This window comes from Zootoca vivipara, chromosome 17, assembly GCF_963506605.1.
Source record: "Zootoca vivipara chromosome 17, rZooViv1.1, whole genome shotgun sequence".
NCBI lineage: Eukaryota > Metazoa > Chordata > Lepidosauria > Squamata > Lacertidae > Zootoca > Zootoca vivipara.
In genome coordinates, this window is record NC_083292.1 from 26,776,141 (window position 1) to 26,791,515 (window position 15,375).

Consider the following 15,375-nt stretch of genomic DNA (forward strand, 5'->3'; position numbering starts at 1 on the left):
TCTGTTCAAAATCTAGTTTAAACTATTTAGTTTAATGATCTCAACAGAGTTGATTAACTTCATCATGTGATGCCAGCTTTTCAAAGTCTGATAGCCATTTTCACCTCCAGCTGCCTCCCTTACCACTGTAATCCCACTGCTTCCCAGGGGGTGTTGCCTCCCCCCACCCTTTGGAAACCACTGGACTAGCACAATGAACTTGCTGAAGTGAAACAACTCATTATTTCCCCTTCACCTCCTTTTCTTTTATAAAGCTGGATTGGGCAGCCTTTGGGGTCATGACGCTCCCCTCCATCGGCATCCCTCTGCTCCTCTGGTACTCGAGCAAAAGAAAGTACGACACCCCCAAGAGCAAGAAGAACTGAGCTGCGCCAGGTGGATTGTGTCCCCCTCTGCGGTTCTAGGGGTACTCGGGAGCGACAGCAGAGCTGCCAGCGTTTCCAAACAAATTGGGGTGTTGCTCTTCAAGAAACAGCTTCCGTAAAAAGAAAAACCAATCCCATCAGTGAATTAAAACAGGCCCCATATTTCCTGCCAGCCCTCCTAGCCATTCTGTTGAGGGATCCGTCCAGCCTCAGTGACGGAGGTTCCACCCCTCTTCCTTCTCCACGTCAAATCTGCTCTTCTTGGCCACAGGAGGGCACTGGAAGGAAGGGGAAATATCAGAGCCCTAAGTGTGAACAATTAGATAATCTGTCAGAGAAATCTGTTGTGCCTCAGAATGGTGTGCGTGCGTGTGTTTTTTATCATGAAAAATAAAACACAAACTTTGAATCTGCTGTGGTTTCTTTTCTCTTCCCTTAGCACAAAAGCAGGCCTTCTCCTACCTCTGGTGCCAGTGGGAAGGGAGGAGTTATCGTTCAAAACATCTGTAGGGCACCAGATTGGTGGAAAGACATTGGCACCAGCATGTTTTGAAATGGCATTGTTTGACCTGCGTCAGGTTCTGTAAAATATGTGCAGGCCCAGTCCAAAAGGATATTACTGTATTTTCCCATGTGTAAGACGACCCCAATTTTTTTGAACCCCAAACTGAGAAATGAAGAAGGCCCAGATGCACTTTTACTCGCAGTGCTCCGTTGGTGCCATTGCGCCGTTTGCGGCGCATGGCACCTGTGTGCACACACAAGAAAGAGTGGCACATGCAGCTGGGGAGGGGGGAAGGAGAAGGAGGAGGCAACACTTGTCTGATGGCGGAAGCATCTGCAGGTATTTAGCAAAAACATTGTCTTTTACACGGAAAAATAAGGTATTTAATTTATAAGGTAATACATTGCTAACAAATTGAAAAGGAATGAAAAACAATACTTATTTTTAAGTGCCTTAGAGCAGTGAGTCTAATCTTTTCAGAGCAGGATCCTACCATTTCCCTAAATTGGCATTTTAGGACCCACTTATCAATTTTTAAAAAATAATTTTTATTAAGGATTTTATTGGGTTACAAAAGTACATGCATTGTCTCTAATTTGAGGTGGTAGAGTCTTTTCTGCCAATCTGTTACGTTCAATATTTGCCTGGTCTGAGTGCTGCTGTAGTGACACAGGTCGGATCCAAGTGGAAGGTTTAAAGCACTTGCAATACACATTTAAAACACAGGATATTGGGAATAAAAGCTTGTTCAGCCTGCTGGGGAACTATGTGAGCGCGAAACTACAGTTGCCAGGATTTGGGGGGAGGTAGCCATGCGCATTGGATGTGTTTTACATGTCTGGTGTGCATTCGTCCAGATACAGCACAGGATCTTCCAGAAACAGAGCTGCCTTTCCCAAACTTGGTGCCCTCTAGTGGACTACAAGTCCCACCAGTGCCCAAATATCTGGAGGGCACCTGTTTGAGGAAGGAGCCTTTATATTTGCTCTGCTTTGAATCTAAATCGGTCACCTCCGGTCTGGCTGCAATCCACCAGCGAAAGATCAACGCCGTCCTCTGCACTGCCTATTCAAAAGGAAGCCCCGCGCTGCTTAGTGGGATTTACTCCCAGGTAAAGGCGCGAACATTCCCAGGGTGCGCCTGCTTCTTCCCTTCAGCGGGAGCAGCCCTCCCCAGGAGTAGGCGTGGCTCCGCGCCTTACCTGTCCTTTCAGGCTTCCGCCTCCCGCGTCGTTGATTGGCCGGCTCTGCGGCGTGGGCGTGGCCTCGGCCTTTATATCAGCCTATGGCCGCTCTCGCTTCCAGCTCATTCTCGGCAATGGCGCAGTTGTGCTCACCTTTCGCGATGCTCATCTCTTGCCTTGGGCTGCTGCTCTTCCTCCCGGCGCTGTTTGCGGAAAGCATCGGGATGCCCGGAGGCCTGGCGCCTCGCTCCGTCTCGGATCCCGACGTGCAGATGGCCGCTGCCTTCGCCGTGGCCGCCTACAACCAGGCCAGCAACAACATGTTCTATTGTCGGCAGCTGAACATCCTCAAGGCGCAGATCCAGGTAAGGACGCGGGGGCCGGGCTTGCAAGAAAATCTTGGGTCCCTTTTCCACTCTCCATCCCTAAAACTTTTTTTAAAAAAACCACTTAACCTCTCTCTCCACACCAGCCTTCCCCAGCCTGGCGCCCTCCTGCTGTCTTGGCCTGTCATTAGCCTCCAGCCCAAAGTCCAAAGCATCCGGAGGGCGCCGACTAACATAGAGAAGTAGCCTAGTCGTTGAAGGAAGGAGCGCCTTGGGGGTGGAGAGGGGGCTGGAAGGGTTGTAACTCAGCCATAGAGCATCTGCCTTGTGTGTAGAAGGTCCCAGATTGAAAAACAGGGTGCAAGTTGTCATCTATCTGCCTTGAATGCAGAAGATCCCAGGTTCAGTCCCTGGCATCGCTAGGTAGGGCTGGGAAAGACCCCCCTGCCGGAAATGCTGGAGAGTCACTGCTGCCAGCTGTAGACAATAATGGGCAAGATGTATGAACAGTGCCGGTATAATAGGCAACTTCTTAAGTTTCTGGAAGCTGGGGGCGGAGGGAAGAGAATTGAGATGGGTTGACACAGTAGGAGAGAGAGAGAGTGGTGGATTTTTGTAGGGGGGAGGAGTCCCAACAAAAGGACAGGATTGGAAATCATGGCTCCTTATGAACTGTCATGGCTGCTAAATGCCCCCAGGCCAAGTGGCAAGCTGAATAAAAATGCGTGATGTGTTCTGGCACCTGCTGTAGACTAATGATGTGTACATACAAATGCTCATTTTAAAGTCAGTTTTCTAAATGCTTCAGTGTGAACCTAAGTCAGGCAAAGGGTTAAACAATCAGCCCCCCCCCCATAGCTAGAAAGGCTAAAATATCTTTTAGCCTTCCCCCACCCTCCCATTTCATCCCTGGGGGAAAATGGTATTGGGACGTAGAAGTCTAGGGTCTTGAGACAAAAAGGAACAAGGTAGTCCTCATTGAGGGTGAGGATTGTTAAGTTGCAGTGTGTGTTTTCAGAGCAGGAAGTAAGAGGTACTGAAAAAATTCAGTGGTAACAGTACTTATTTATGGCAACTCCTGTCCTGCCTTTCAGGATTACCTCCCCCCCCCCACCAGGTGGCTTGCAAATACATTCCCAGAAAATACAAACCCATATTAGCATGATAAAAAGCCATCAGGTTCCTTCCCAAAGGACAGTTGATGATAGAAAAGGAAGTGACGGCCACCCATTTCGATGGCTTGAAAGAGGATTGGACCAATTCACAGAGGGAGAAGGCTGTCGATGGCTATTTGTCATGATGGCTATTCTCTACCTCGGAAGTCAAAGGCAGTAATACTTCTGAACACCGATGGCTGGAAACTTCATGAAGGGAGAGTGCTCTTGTACTTGGGTCCCATTGTGGCGTCTGGCTGAGAACAGGATGCTAGATTGGATGGGCCATTGGCCTGATCCAGCAGGACTCTTTTCATGTAGAATTGAGTACAGTATATGGTTCATTAAATGACACTGACCTTTAATTGCATCTGTTTACATCAATCTATTTCCTGCCTCCATATCTCTCTCTCATTAAACACACACACACACACACAGTTTGCATTACTCTGCTAAATGTCAAATGCCTAATTTTTTTCCAGGTGGTGGCGGGTATGAAATACTACTTGACTGTCGAGTTGGTGAATACCCTGTGTGATAAGAAGGCAGGGTCAAACCTGAGTGCCGAGGACCTCCAACGCTGCAGCCTGCCCTTGGAAGGAGAACAGCAGGTGAGACTAGGAGCCAGATGTGTTGACCAGGGATCTCACAGGTTCTTGGTTGCTTATTCAGTGATAAGAAAGGGGTCCTCTCTGTACAACAGTTTAAAACTGCTGTAGATGGAGCAGCTTTGATCATGCGACTTTCCAGCCCTTCATACAAACAGCCTTAGGAATTTGTGAATATCCTCAGTTTTGGAGAAGAGAAGGTTAAGGGGTGACATGATAGCCATGTTCAAATATATGAAAGGATGTCATATGGAGGAGGGAGAAAGATTGTTTTCTGCTGCTCCAGAGAAGCGGACACGGAGCAATGGATTCAAACTTCAAGAAAGAAGATTCCACCTAAACATTAGGAAGAACTTCCTGACAGTAAGAGCTGTTTGGCAGTGGAATTTGCTACCAAGAAGTGTGGTGGAGTCTCCTTCTTTGGAGGTCTTTAAGCAGAGGCTTGACAGGCATATGTCAGGAATGCTTTGATGGTGTTTCCTGCTTGGCAGGGGGTTGGACTGGATGGCCCTTGTGGTCTCTTCCAACTCTGATTCTATGATTTGTTGAGTAATCCCAAGATACAGTAATGATTCCCAGAACAGCCTGGTGCTCATCTGGTGATCTGGACTACAGCATCCATCAGCCCCAGCCAACTGTGGGATGCTAGAGCTGATGAGAGGATAATTGTTATTGTTATAATTATTATTAATTACCCACCTTTCACCCTTAGTTCCCGGTTAAACAGTTAAAAGGCAGTATTCTACCTAACTGGGTAAGCCTGCCAGAACAAAGCTGTTTTAGCAGGCGCCAAAAGGGATACGGTGACGGCCTCTGCTGATGCCATTGGCCAGGGATTTCCAAAGTGTTACGCTATCAAGCTAAAAGATTGATTTATTGGGAATGCAAAATGAGTATTCTGTGTCACCTGTAACAATGCCAGTTCCACAGATCAAAGTACGGTAGTTGACTGGGCGTATATGGGGTAAAGCAATCTCACAGGTAAACTGGTCCTAAGCCGTTCAGGGCTTTATATACTCCTATTAACACCTTGAACCTGGTACGGTAGCAAATCGGCAAGCAGTGTGGGTCTCTGAGCATAGGTGTTAATAAGTTGTCAGGGTCTTATTCCTGCCAGAAATTGTGCTGATGCATTCTGCACTAACTGCAGCTTCTGGTTCAAGCGTAATGGAAGCCGTACATCGTGGCCAGTCTGTGCCTAGCCTTCCCCACCGCCAGCAAGCACATGGGAATCTGCCTTAAGCAGAATCAGACCCTTGGTCCGGGTGCCCCATTGCTGTTGATGCTGAGTGGCAACAGCTCTCCATGTTTTTCAGATGGGAGGGGGTATTTCCTAGTCTGGCCTGGGAATGCTGAAGAATCTAACCAGGGAACTTTCTGCATGCAGGGCAGATGTCCTGGGGCTGAGCTGCAGCCTTCCTTGTGCAGAATGTAACCTTAGGCCTATTTCACCTGACTGGTTTGTGTCGGGTCAGAGCACTATATAAGTAGTGTTTATCATGTCCTAAGAATGTTATGAGGAACTCCTTCCTGTATTTAATGACTAATCATTGTAAATAAGCAAGAGGCAGCTTCTCGTGTTGAAACTGGCAGCCAGCCAGCGGTTTAATCTTGTTGTCATTTCCAGAGTTATTACATTTGTTCACACCCTGCCTTTTCCCCTGATGGAACTCAAGGCAGCTTACAGATAAAAACAAGAACCGCTAAGAACATAGAAGAAGCAATCATTAAAAAAAGAGTAAACATTGGTGGAATGAAAACTATAACCATATATAAAATCTATTAAAGCCAGACAAATACAATAAAAAGAGCATGACAATAGCCCTTTCATTAAAAAAACACCAGTCCATTCCCCAAAGCCTGTTGGAACCAGAAAGTTTCCACTTGCTTGCCAGCGGAAGGACGGCAAGGAGGGAGCCAGTTGAACTTTTCTAGGGAAGGAGCTCCAAAGTTTGGGAGCAGTCACCGAGAAGGCTCTCTCTCACATCCCCACCAAGTGGGTCTGTAAGGGTGGTGGGACCAAGAGAAGGGCCTCCCCAAAAGAGATTTGTATGAGAGAGTACGGTTTTTCAGAAAAGCTTGGACTTGACCTGTGGAAAGCCACAAACCTTTGAAATGTCTCTTGGTCAGTGGGTATTTCCAACCACCACCTCCCTGTTGACCTGCCATTCTTACACAAAAGTAAATCAGAGCAGCCTTTGTGGATGAAAACCAGTTGTGGCTCTCCAGATGTTGGTGGATTTCCCACCTCAGTAGTCTCTGGCTGGTGTCAGCTGGAGTCCAGCAACATCTGGAGGACCACAGATGGTAACCCTAGCAAAAATGGGATTTCCATGGGGCTTCCTCATTCACTATTTTGGTAGTGTTTGGCGTGGGTCTTATTTATTTATCTGTTTGTTTATTTGTTTAAGGAAAGCAAGAGTAGTTTTGCTCAGCAGTAACCAGCTAAACACCTGTGGACACTTACAGATGGGACATGAATGTGCTGGTTGTTCTTTTGTTCACACTCTGGGGAGACTGCTTCTATATAAGGAGGGTTTATTTTGCTGTTAGCTGAATAGCCGTTAGTTGACATGTCTCCCCCACACATTTCCTTTAGGAAAGCTATCCAGGCCAGTGGCTGTTGCCACATCTTGTATATCTTGTGATGCTTGACACTATTAATTTCAATGGGCTCATATGACATCAATCTCAATGGGCTCATATGACATTAGTCATATACGCCCTTTGAGATTAATAGTGGCAAGATAGTTAGGTCTGTCTAATTTGATGGGTTTACTCAGAGTATGATTAATACGGGATACAACCTGAAGATTATTTTAACTGTCCAAACATTATGTCTGGATAAACCTTTGTATTTCACGTCCCAAGGGTGATCTGAAATCTGAGGGTGATCTGAAACCCAAGGGTGATCTGGAAATCTGACATTTCATTGGCATATTGCAATGGTACAAAGAAGTGTGGGGGTGTAGCTTTGTTAACAAACCTTTCCTGTTGCCAATGAGACATTGAAGGATGTGTGTGAAATATGTTTATTTTTTTAAAAAAACGGAGCTTGCTTGTTACTGGAATTTTAAATTCCAATACAAATTCACTCTTTTACAGTCTGACGTTTTGCATTTAAATCATAAAAGTGACCAATTAGGCCTAATGGGCAACAAAGCCATGCTTCTTAAAAAATTTAAAGAAGTTTTGGTTATGATCAATAATTTTATAGTTTATAGATGAAATCGTTTTTGTGTTGTAATTTAGCGATAAAAAGCATTGTATTTTACCTTTCAGTTTATAAAAAAAAGTTCAGCGACTAACATAATAGAATATTATGTTTTGTAATATAATCTATTTTGTCATTTATATTTTTATCGTAATGAGCTAAACACATAATGGCTGGCAAATATACTGTAGCTCAGACAAGAGAGAGATGAGGATTTTACAAGCCCAGCAGCTCAAATGCCTGTAAAGAAAAAATGGGTCTTGGTACATGTTTTTGGGTAACCCCTGCCCCCAAATATGGTCTGTGTAAATAGTTCACCAGCTGGGCTGACTGAGGACGTTCTGGGGGCTGCATTAGCAAATTGCAACCCTACATCACTTTCTGCTAATAAAGTACAGGGCCCAAGTCAAGTCACCAGGAAGCTCTCCCTCACAACAACCCTGCTGTGTTGTCCTTGAATAAGCTTCTGTTCATTTGTGAAGGAGAGCTGTCTCCAGTTCTAATGGTTCCCAAAGCCTCTTTCATCAGAATTCCACTTCCGCCCCCAAATGGCAGTGCTTAATTTTTCCATGGAAATTTTGACATTTCGTGGGCTCAAGCGGGACAATTAATGGATGCAATTAATTACAGGTGCAAGATTAGGGAACCGGCTTTGCTTATTCGATACAAGGAAAAGAAATATTGCTAAATTGGATAATGCTCTGGGGCGTCAGAAACAGTTCCGAAATAAACGATAAATTGCAAGAACTCAGGCCAAAAGAAGATGGATTTCAAATAAATCTTCACAAGGTTTCATTGATGTGATGCGGAGTTTAAATGGGAATCAATCCCCATGTTGAAGGCAAATAAAGGTAAATTCCAGTAAAAATCAGGACACGGCCCTGTTTCAACTATTCTTCATCAGCAAAGATTCACAGGTCAAAGTGTACCAAATATGTTTGCCTACACTTTGGTACACTTGGTACATCTGGATAAACCTTTGTATTTCACGTCCCAAGGGTGATCTGAAATCTGAGGGTGATCTGAAACCCAAGGGTGATCTGGAAATCTGACATTTCATTGGCATATTGCAATGGTACAAAGAAGTGTGGGGGTGTAGCTTTGTTAACAAACCTTTCCTGTTGCCAATGAGACATTGAAGGATGTGTGTGAAATATGTTTATTTTTTTAAAAAAACGGAGCTTGCTTGTTACTGGAATTTTAAATTCCAATACAAATTCACTCTTTTACAGTCTGACGTTTTGCATTTAAATCATAAAAGTGACCAATTAGGCCTAATGGGCAACAAAGCCATGCTTCTTAAAAAATTTAAAGAAGTTTTGGTTATGATCAATAATTTTATAGTTTATAGATGAAATCGTTTTTGTGTTGTAATTTAGCGATAAAAAGCATTGTATTTTACCTTTCAGTTTATAAAAAAAAGTTCAGCGACTAACATAATAGAATATTATGTTTTGTAATATAATCTATTTTGTCATTTATATTTTTATCGTAATGAGCTAAACACATAATGGCTGGCAAATATACTGTAGCTCAGACAAGAGAGAGATGAGGATTTTACAAGCCCAGCAGCTCAAATGCCTGTAAAGAAAAAATGGGTCTTGGTACATGTTTTTGGGTAACCCCTGCCCCCAAATATGGTCTGTGTAAATAGTTCACCAGCTGGGCTGACTGAGGACGTTCTGGGGGCTGCATTAGCAAATTGCAACCCTACATCACTTTCTGCTAATAAAGTACAGGGCCCAAGTCAAGTCACCAGGAAGCTCTCCCTCACAACAACCCTGCTGTGTTGTCCTTGAATAAGCTTCTGTTCATTTGTGAAGGAGAGCTGTCTCCAGTTCTGTGCCCTCTAATGGTTCCCAAAGCCTCTTTCATCAGAATTCCACTTCCGCCCCCAAATGGCAGTGCTTAATTTTTCCATGGAAATTTTGACATTTCGTGGGCTCAAGCGGGACAATTAATGGATGCAATTAATTACAGGTGCAAGATTAGGGAACTGGCTTTGCTTATTCGATACAAGGAAAAGAAATATTGCTAAATTTGATAATGCTCTAGGGCGTCAGAAACAGTTCCGAAATAAACGATAAATTGCAAGAACTCAGGCCAAAAGAAGATGGATTTCAAATAAATCTTCACAAGGTTTCATTGATGTGATGCGGAGTATAAATGGGAATCAATCCCAATGTTGAAGGCAAATAAAGGTAAATTCCAGTAAAAATCAGGACACGGCCCTGTTTCAACTATTCTTCGTCAGCAAAGATTCACAGGTCAAAGTGTACCAAATATGTTTGCCTACACTTTGGTACACTTGGTACATTTGGTACACTTTGACCTGTGAATCTTTGCTGACAAAGAATAGTCGAAACAGGGCCGTGTCCTGATTTTTACTGGAATTTACCTTTATTTGCCTTCAACATTGGGATTGATTCCCATTTAAACTCCGCATCACATCAATGAAACCTTGTGAAGATTTATTTGAAATCCATCTTCTTTTGGCCTGAGTTCTTGCAATTTATCGTTTATTTCCAGAAACAGTTCCGATGCAAATCAGCACAATTAGGAATCTTTTTCAGTTTGGAGTTCCCCAGTTAACCCTCATTGCTGTGCCTGAGAATCACCTCTGTACGCAGCTGGAATGTTTGGGGAATTGTTCTTGGTTGATCTGAAAATCTGCGGTGGGGCAATGAGAGATGCACTCTCCAAGCCTGCTGCACTATGGGAGGCAACAACGACAGTTTGGTGTCTTCTCCCCCCCCCCAACTGTGCCTCTGGCAGCTTGAATGTGTGCAGGCCAGGCAAAGGGGCAGATGTTCTTTTGCTGCAAATACATTCTGAGGTTGACTCCGTTTAACCCCGATGGAAGCAGGGTCCCCAGCTATAGTTGTATTGGTGCAAAATGCGTCATTTTGTTTCAGCCTGTTGGCGCTGTGTTTAATCTGAGCCGAGGCTCCCTCTGCTTTAACCCCGGGTATTTATTGACGAAGCAACAGAGGTGCGAATCTCGTGAGTGTGTATGAAGTTCATTCGACTCACCACTGAACAGGCCCAGCCTACTGCGTCATTGGGGTTTGAGGCATCCAGGGAAGAGACTCCCAAAGATTCCCAAGCCATCGTCCAGTTCCCTTTTGTGTTCTGGTTGCCTGTCTTGCACCGACCTCTTTCCTGCCTCCACCTCACGTTCTCGGAACTGGAAGAAACGTGGGAGTGGAACGTGGCATGTCTCAAGATGCGTTGAATGCAGTGGCAGGTCTACCCTGAAACAGGTTCTGCTTGTCTTGGAAATGCTGCCTGTGCAGTTTCTGAGACTTCAGAAGAAATCCCTGTGACCTCTCCAGGGAAGGTTTTTCCTGAGAGCAAGGAGGAAGCAGCCCCGGCGCATCGCATTCCTGTTTAGTGAGGACACGTCATTGCACAAACCCTCCAGTGCTTCTGCCATCCTTGACCAACTTATATATATAACTGTTTTCTTTATTCATGAGGCTCTGCTAGAACAAGGTAATCTAGAATCCACGTTCTCATGACGAGCCATTTCCACACCAGGGCTGGTTCCCAATTCTATGCCGCTCTCCTGCTTCCTGGCCCCAAAGCAAGTTCGCAATAATGCCTTCCTTGCTCTCTTTGAGGCCTATGCTGTTGAATGTTGATGCTTCCATATTTCAGATAGACTGCTCCTGTTCCAGGCCTCTCTCCTCGCCCCCCACCAGAAATGTTCGGCAACTGTGAGAGTTTCTCCTGCAAGTTCTTAAAGTATTGGAAGCCTGTGCTGTAGTAACTCAGAGTGCAGGGCTTTTAGGCCCCTGTTCTGTGGAATAGCATCCTTGCCGAGATATAACAGGGCACCCACGATCTGCACTTTCCGGAAACAGCTGGAGATGTTTTTGTTCTGCCAGGCTTTCGCAGCTGGATAAAGGATCTTTGCCATATGTGTTCATTTGTTAGGGCTTTAATTTTGCATTAAATGTATTCATTTTTTTGCGTTTTTAACTGTTTTTCATAATGCTATGTGTGAATTGCCTTGAGAAGGTGTTTAGAAGGTGATCAATGAATCAATTGTAATAATCCCTCCCCCCCCACTCAGCCCTAATTGTCTGGATATTTCTCTCTCTCCTTTTCCCTCTTTCCAGAAACAAATCTGTGAGTTCCAGGTCTGGTCCCGTCCATGGCTGAGTGACACACATCTGACACACATGAGCTGTAAAGCAGCCAGTTCCTAAACGTCACGCCTGGGGGTGACTCGAATGGACCTTGGTCTCCCTGCTGCCTGGATGAACTCGAGCCAAAGCATCATTTCTGGGGGCCCAGTGCAAGCTTGAAACTATCTACCCCAATCCTATCTCAAGCAAGGAAAAATACTATTTTAATTCTGAAATCACATTTCCCACATTTCTAAAATTGCACTGGGGCTTTTCTACCGTGCCTCCAAATATACTATCCCTCTCTTGATTTTGACGGTCCTGCAAACCTCTTTTTTTTTCTTTGCAACTTGTTGATTCATCCCAATAAAGGTATCACTTTGTCAGTGTTTGGGTGTTATTGGTTTTTTTCCCCCCTTTAATGAGCTCGTTCTCACTTTCCTGCACAGAATTCCACCACCTAAAGGACTCCACCCATTGTATTGAAGTAACTCTACCTTGCTTCTGTTACCGGTATCTACCTTGGTGGGAATGAAATTAAATTCTTGGAAGTGGGTCACCCAGAAGTTTGCAGCACATGCCAAGGTTGAACATTGCCGGTGTGTATGGGTGGCTGGTGTATGGGTGGCTGTCCCCCTCCCCAGTCCTGTTTGTTTGTTTGTTTTAGTTCATTTGCTTCCCACTTTTTAATCCAAGCAACTGATGGTGCCATACATAGTTCTTCCCCATCCCACAACAACCCTGTGAAGTAGGTTAGGCTCAGAGGCAATGACTGGCCTATGGGTACCTAGTAAGCATCATGGTTGAGTGGGGATTTGAACCCTGGTCTTTCCCAGGTCCTCATCAGATGCTGGAACCCAGCCTGTCTCAAACTTTGGTCCCCAGATGTTGTTGGAATTAAATATCCCATCATCCCTGACCACTGGCCATGTTTGGTGTTGTACGGGTGAAACTCGGAAAATTAGAATATCGTCGAAAAGTGCATTTGTTTCAGTAATGCAACTTAAAAGGTGAAACCAATATATGAGATAGAAGCATGGCATGCAAAGTAGGATATGTCAAGCCTTTATTTGTTGTAATTGTAATTATTTGTCGTTAGGCGGGTCAATTATAATAAATGGAATGTAATGAATGAAATGTAATAGCGATGTTTATTTTTGGATTATCGTAACTATTTGATTACTGTGGAATTTCCAAAAGAAAGCATTTGTAAAAATTAAAAGGAGAAAAAATAATAAGTTGCATTACTGAAATAAATGCACTTTTCAACGATATTCTAATTCTGAGTTTCACCTGTAGTCTTAACAACAATCAGGAGTCTCAAAGTTGAGAAATGCTGCCTAACCACTGCTGAACATGAGTCAACAGTGCAGCAAAACAAAACAAACAAAAGTAAGGCAACTCAAGGCCGGATCAACAGAAGCAGAGTGTCTAGTTTGAGGGAAATCCTAGTACAGTGGTACCTTGGTTTTCAAACCCCTTAGTACTCAAACAACTTGGAATGCAAACACTGCAAACCGGAAGTAAGTGTTCCGGTTTGTGAACTGTTTTTGGAAGCCGAGCGTGCTCTCTTTTGAGTGCCACACTTCCGTTTTGAGTATTACCCTGAGGTCTGTCTCTTTTTGCTATTTATTTCTTTTGCATTTTTGTGGCTCTTTTTTTGTGTGTGACTGTGTGGAACCCAGTTCAGCTACTGATTGATTGATTGTGTGACTGCAGTACATTGTTTATTGCTTTCATTTTATAGATCAATGGCCTCGCTAAGTAGTAAAATTCATGTTAAATTGCTGTTCTAGGGGTTGTTTTTAAAAGCCTGTAATGGATTAATCCGTTTTGCATTACTTTCGATGGGAAAGCACGCCTTGGTTTTGGAAGGTACTTCCGGAACGGATTAAGTTTGAGAACCAAAGTACCACTCTACGCCACCTACTGTTCAGCTCCCTGCCTTCCCCCGTATCTCTCCCAATAAGCGCTAGTTGCCACTGGCAGAGAGGGTGGGCAAGAGACACACGCAAAGTTTACAAAGCCATTCAACTTCATGGCAATGCTTTTGCGAGTCAATTTTATTACCCCTATTTTGGAACAAAAAGAGACGGAGACGGAGAGTGACCAGAGCGTCTAGGATGAGGAGGGGGCCACGGTGGATTCAGACACTCCCTTTTAGCGGGAGAGTTTCTAGGCTTGCATCTAAGTGATTATTTTGCAGCTGTGGAAGAAGAGGAAGAGGAACAGACCGCAGTTGTCTGGTGGCAGCATCCGGGGGTTAGGCAGGGTCTTCACCACAACTCTTCAACATGCAGCGGTGTGCATTTGTGGTGAGCCACAGATATCGAGCCACTTCTTGCATCCATAAATATTCCAAAGTTGCAGTTCAGATTCTGTGAACAAGTGTGGGAATGGCGGGGGGGGGGGGGGAGATCAAATAAGTTAGAAATACGGGGGTTTGTTCATACCATCAAATATGCCAATGAAAAACTGTAGCCACAGCAATTCTTCTTAATAGCAAAGGGAAAGTTTCCCAGTGGAGGCCTTGAGTAAGGGCAGGCTTGGATCCTGCCTTCAACTTTCTGCCTCATGAGCAGATCCGCTCTCATTAAGAAAGAATGTTTTTTTCAATGGAAGAGCATGGCTGAATCAAGACATATTTGAAAAACGCTGTGCAAATGCTTTTTTAAAAACAACAAAACGTTTTTTAAATATATGGAACCTGCCATTAGCTCACCAGCACCATCTTGTGTCACATTTGTATAATGCACTTAAAACACACTTAAAACATATTTGCAGCTGTATAGCTAAGTCTCACCTCTCTGTTCTGGCTTTTGAGGAGCATATGTTTAGCACCCACCATATTTATACTTTGCCTTTGCCTTTGATAGGATTCAAGGTGGCTTACAGATAATATTATATATTCAAACAGAATGTAGCCTATAATAATTTTATAATAATAATAATTTATTATTTGTACCCTGCCCATCTGGCTGGGTTTCCCCAGCCACACTGGGTGGCTATTACAGTATACACCCTTGCTTCTTATGCAGAAAAAAAAATGGGGGGGGGGAGGTGAAGGGAAGAAAAAAGAAAATGACATATGAGGGGGGAACACCCACACAATGTAACAAAAACTATAGTACCATGAATAAAATTTAAAAATACAATTTACATTGTCATCCCAGAAATGTAAAAACAAAGCCTGCCTTTCAATAAATTAGTTTTCTTCATTATTGTGTATTGCTTCATCATTTAGATAGCTTTAAATGATGCAGATAAAATATAAAAAGCTAAAAACATATAAAAGGATCTTCAAAAAGTTATTAAACTAATGGAATTCAACAGAATGAAAAGAAAAACTGAATTGGTAATAATATACTGTAATATTAATAAGAATAAGAATACCAGCACGGCACTATGGAAATCCGTTTCCTTTCAAAAGTGTTGGTGCTGACCTTTAAAGCCCTAAACGGCCTCGGTCCAGTATACCTGAAGGAGCGTCTCCACCCCAGACACTGAGGTCCAGCACCGAGGGCCTTCTGGCGGTTCCCTCATTGCGAGAAGCCAAGTTGCAGGGAACTAAACAGAGGGCCTTCTCGGTGGTGGCGCCCGCCCTGTAGAATGCCATCCCATCAGATGTCAAACAGAAAAACAGCTACCAGATTTTTAGAAGACATCTGAAAGGAGGCCTGTTTAGGGAGGATTTTAATGTTTAATCGATTATTTTATTCTATTTTTCTGTTGGAAGCCGCCCAGTGTGGCTGGGGAAACCCAGCCAGATGGGCGGGGTATAAATAATAAATTATATTATTATTATTATTATTATTATTATTATTATTATTATTATTATTATTATGGTGGTCAATAATATCTCTCAATGATGCAAACATTTCCCCTCA

General features: G+C 43.8%; 1 protein-coding gene across 1 annotated transcript; it reads left to right on the forward strand.

Moving 5' to 3' along the window:
* Positions 1-2,156: 2,156 nt before the first annotated feature.
* Positions 2,157-11,877, forward strand: LOC118076432 (cystatin). The gene is made up of 3 exons (XM_035099191.2): positions 2,157-2,418; positions 4,016-4,144; positions 11,480-11,877. The coding sequence occupies exons 1-3, from the start codon at positions 2,188-2,190 to the stop codon at positions 11,567-11,569; spliced, it is 450 nt and encodes a 149-aa protein (XP_034955082.2). The 5' UTR covers positions 2,157-2,187; the 3' UTR covers positions 11,570-11,877.
* The last annotated feature ends 3,498 nt before the right edge of the window (positions 11,878-15,375 follow it).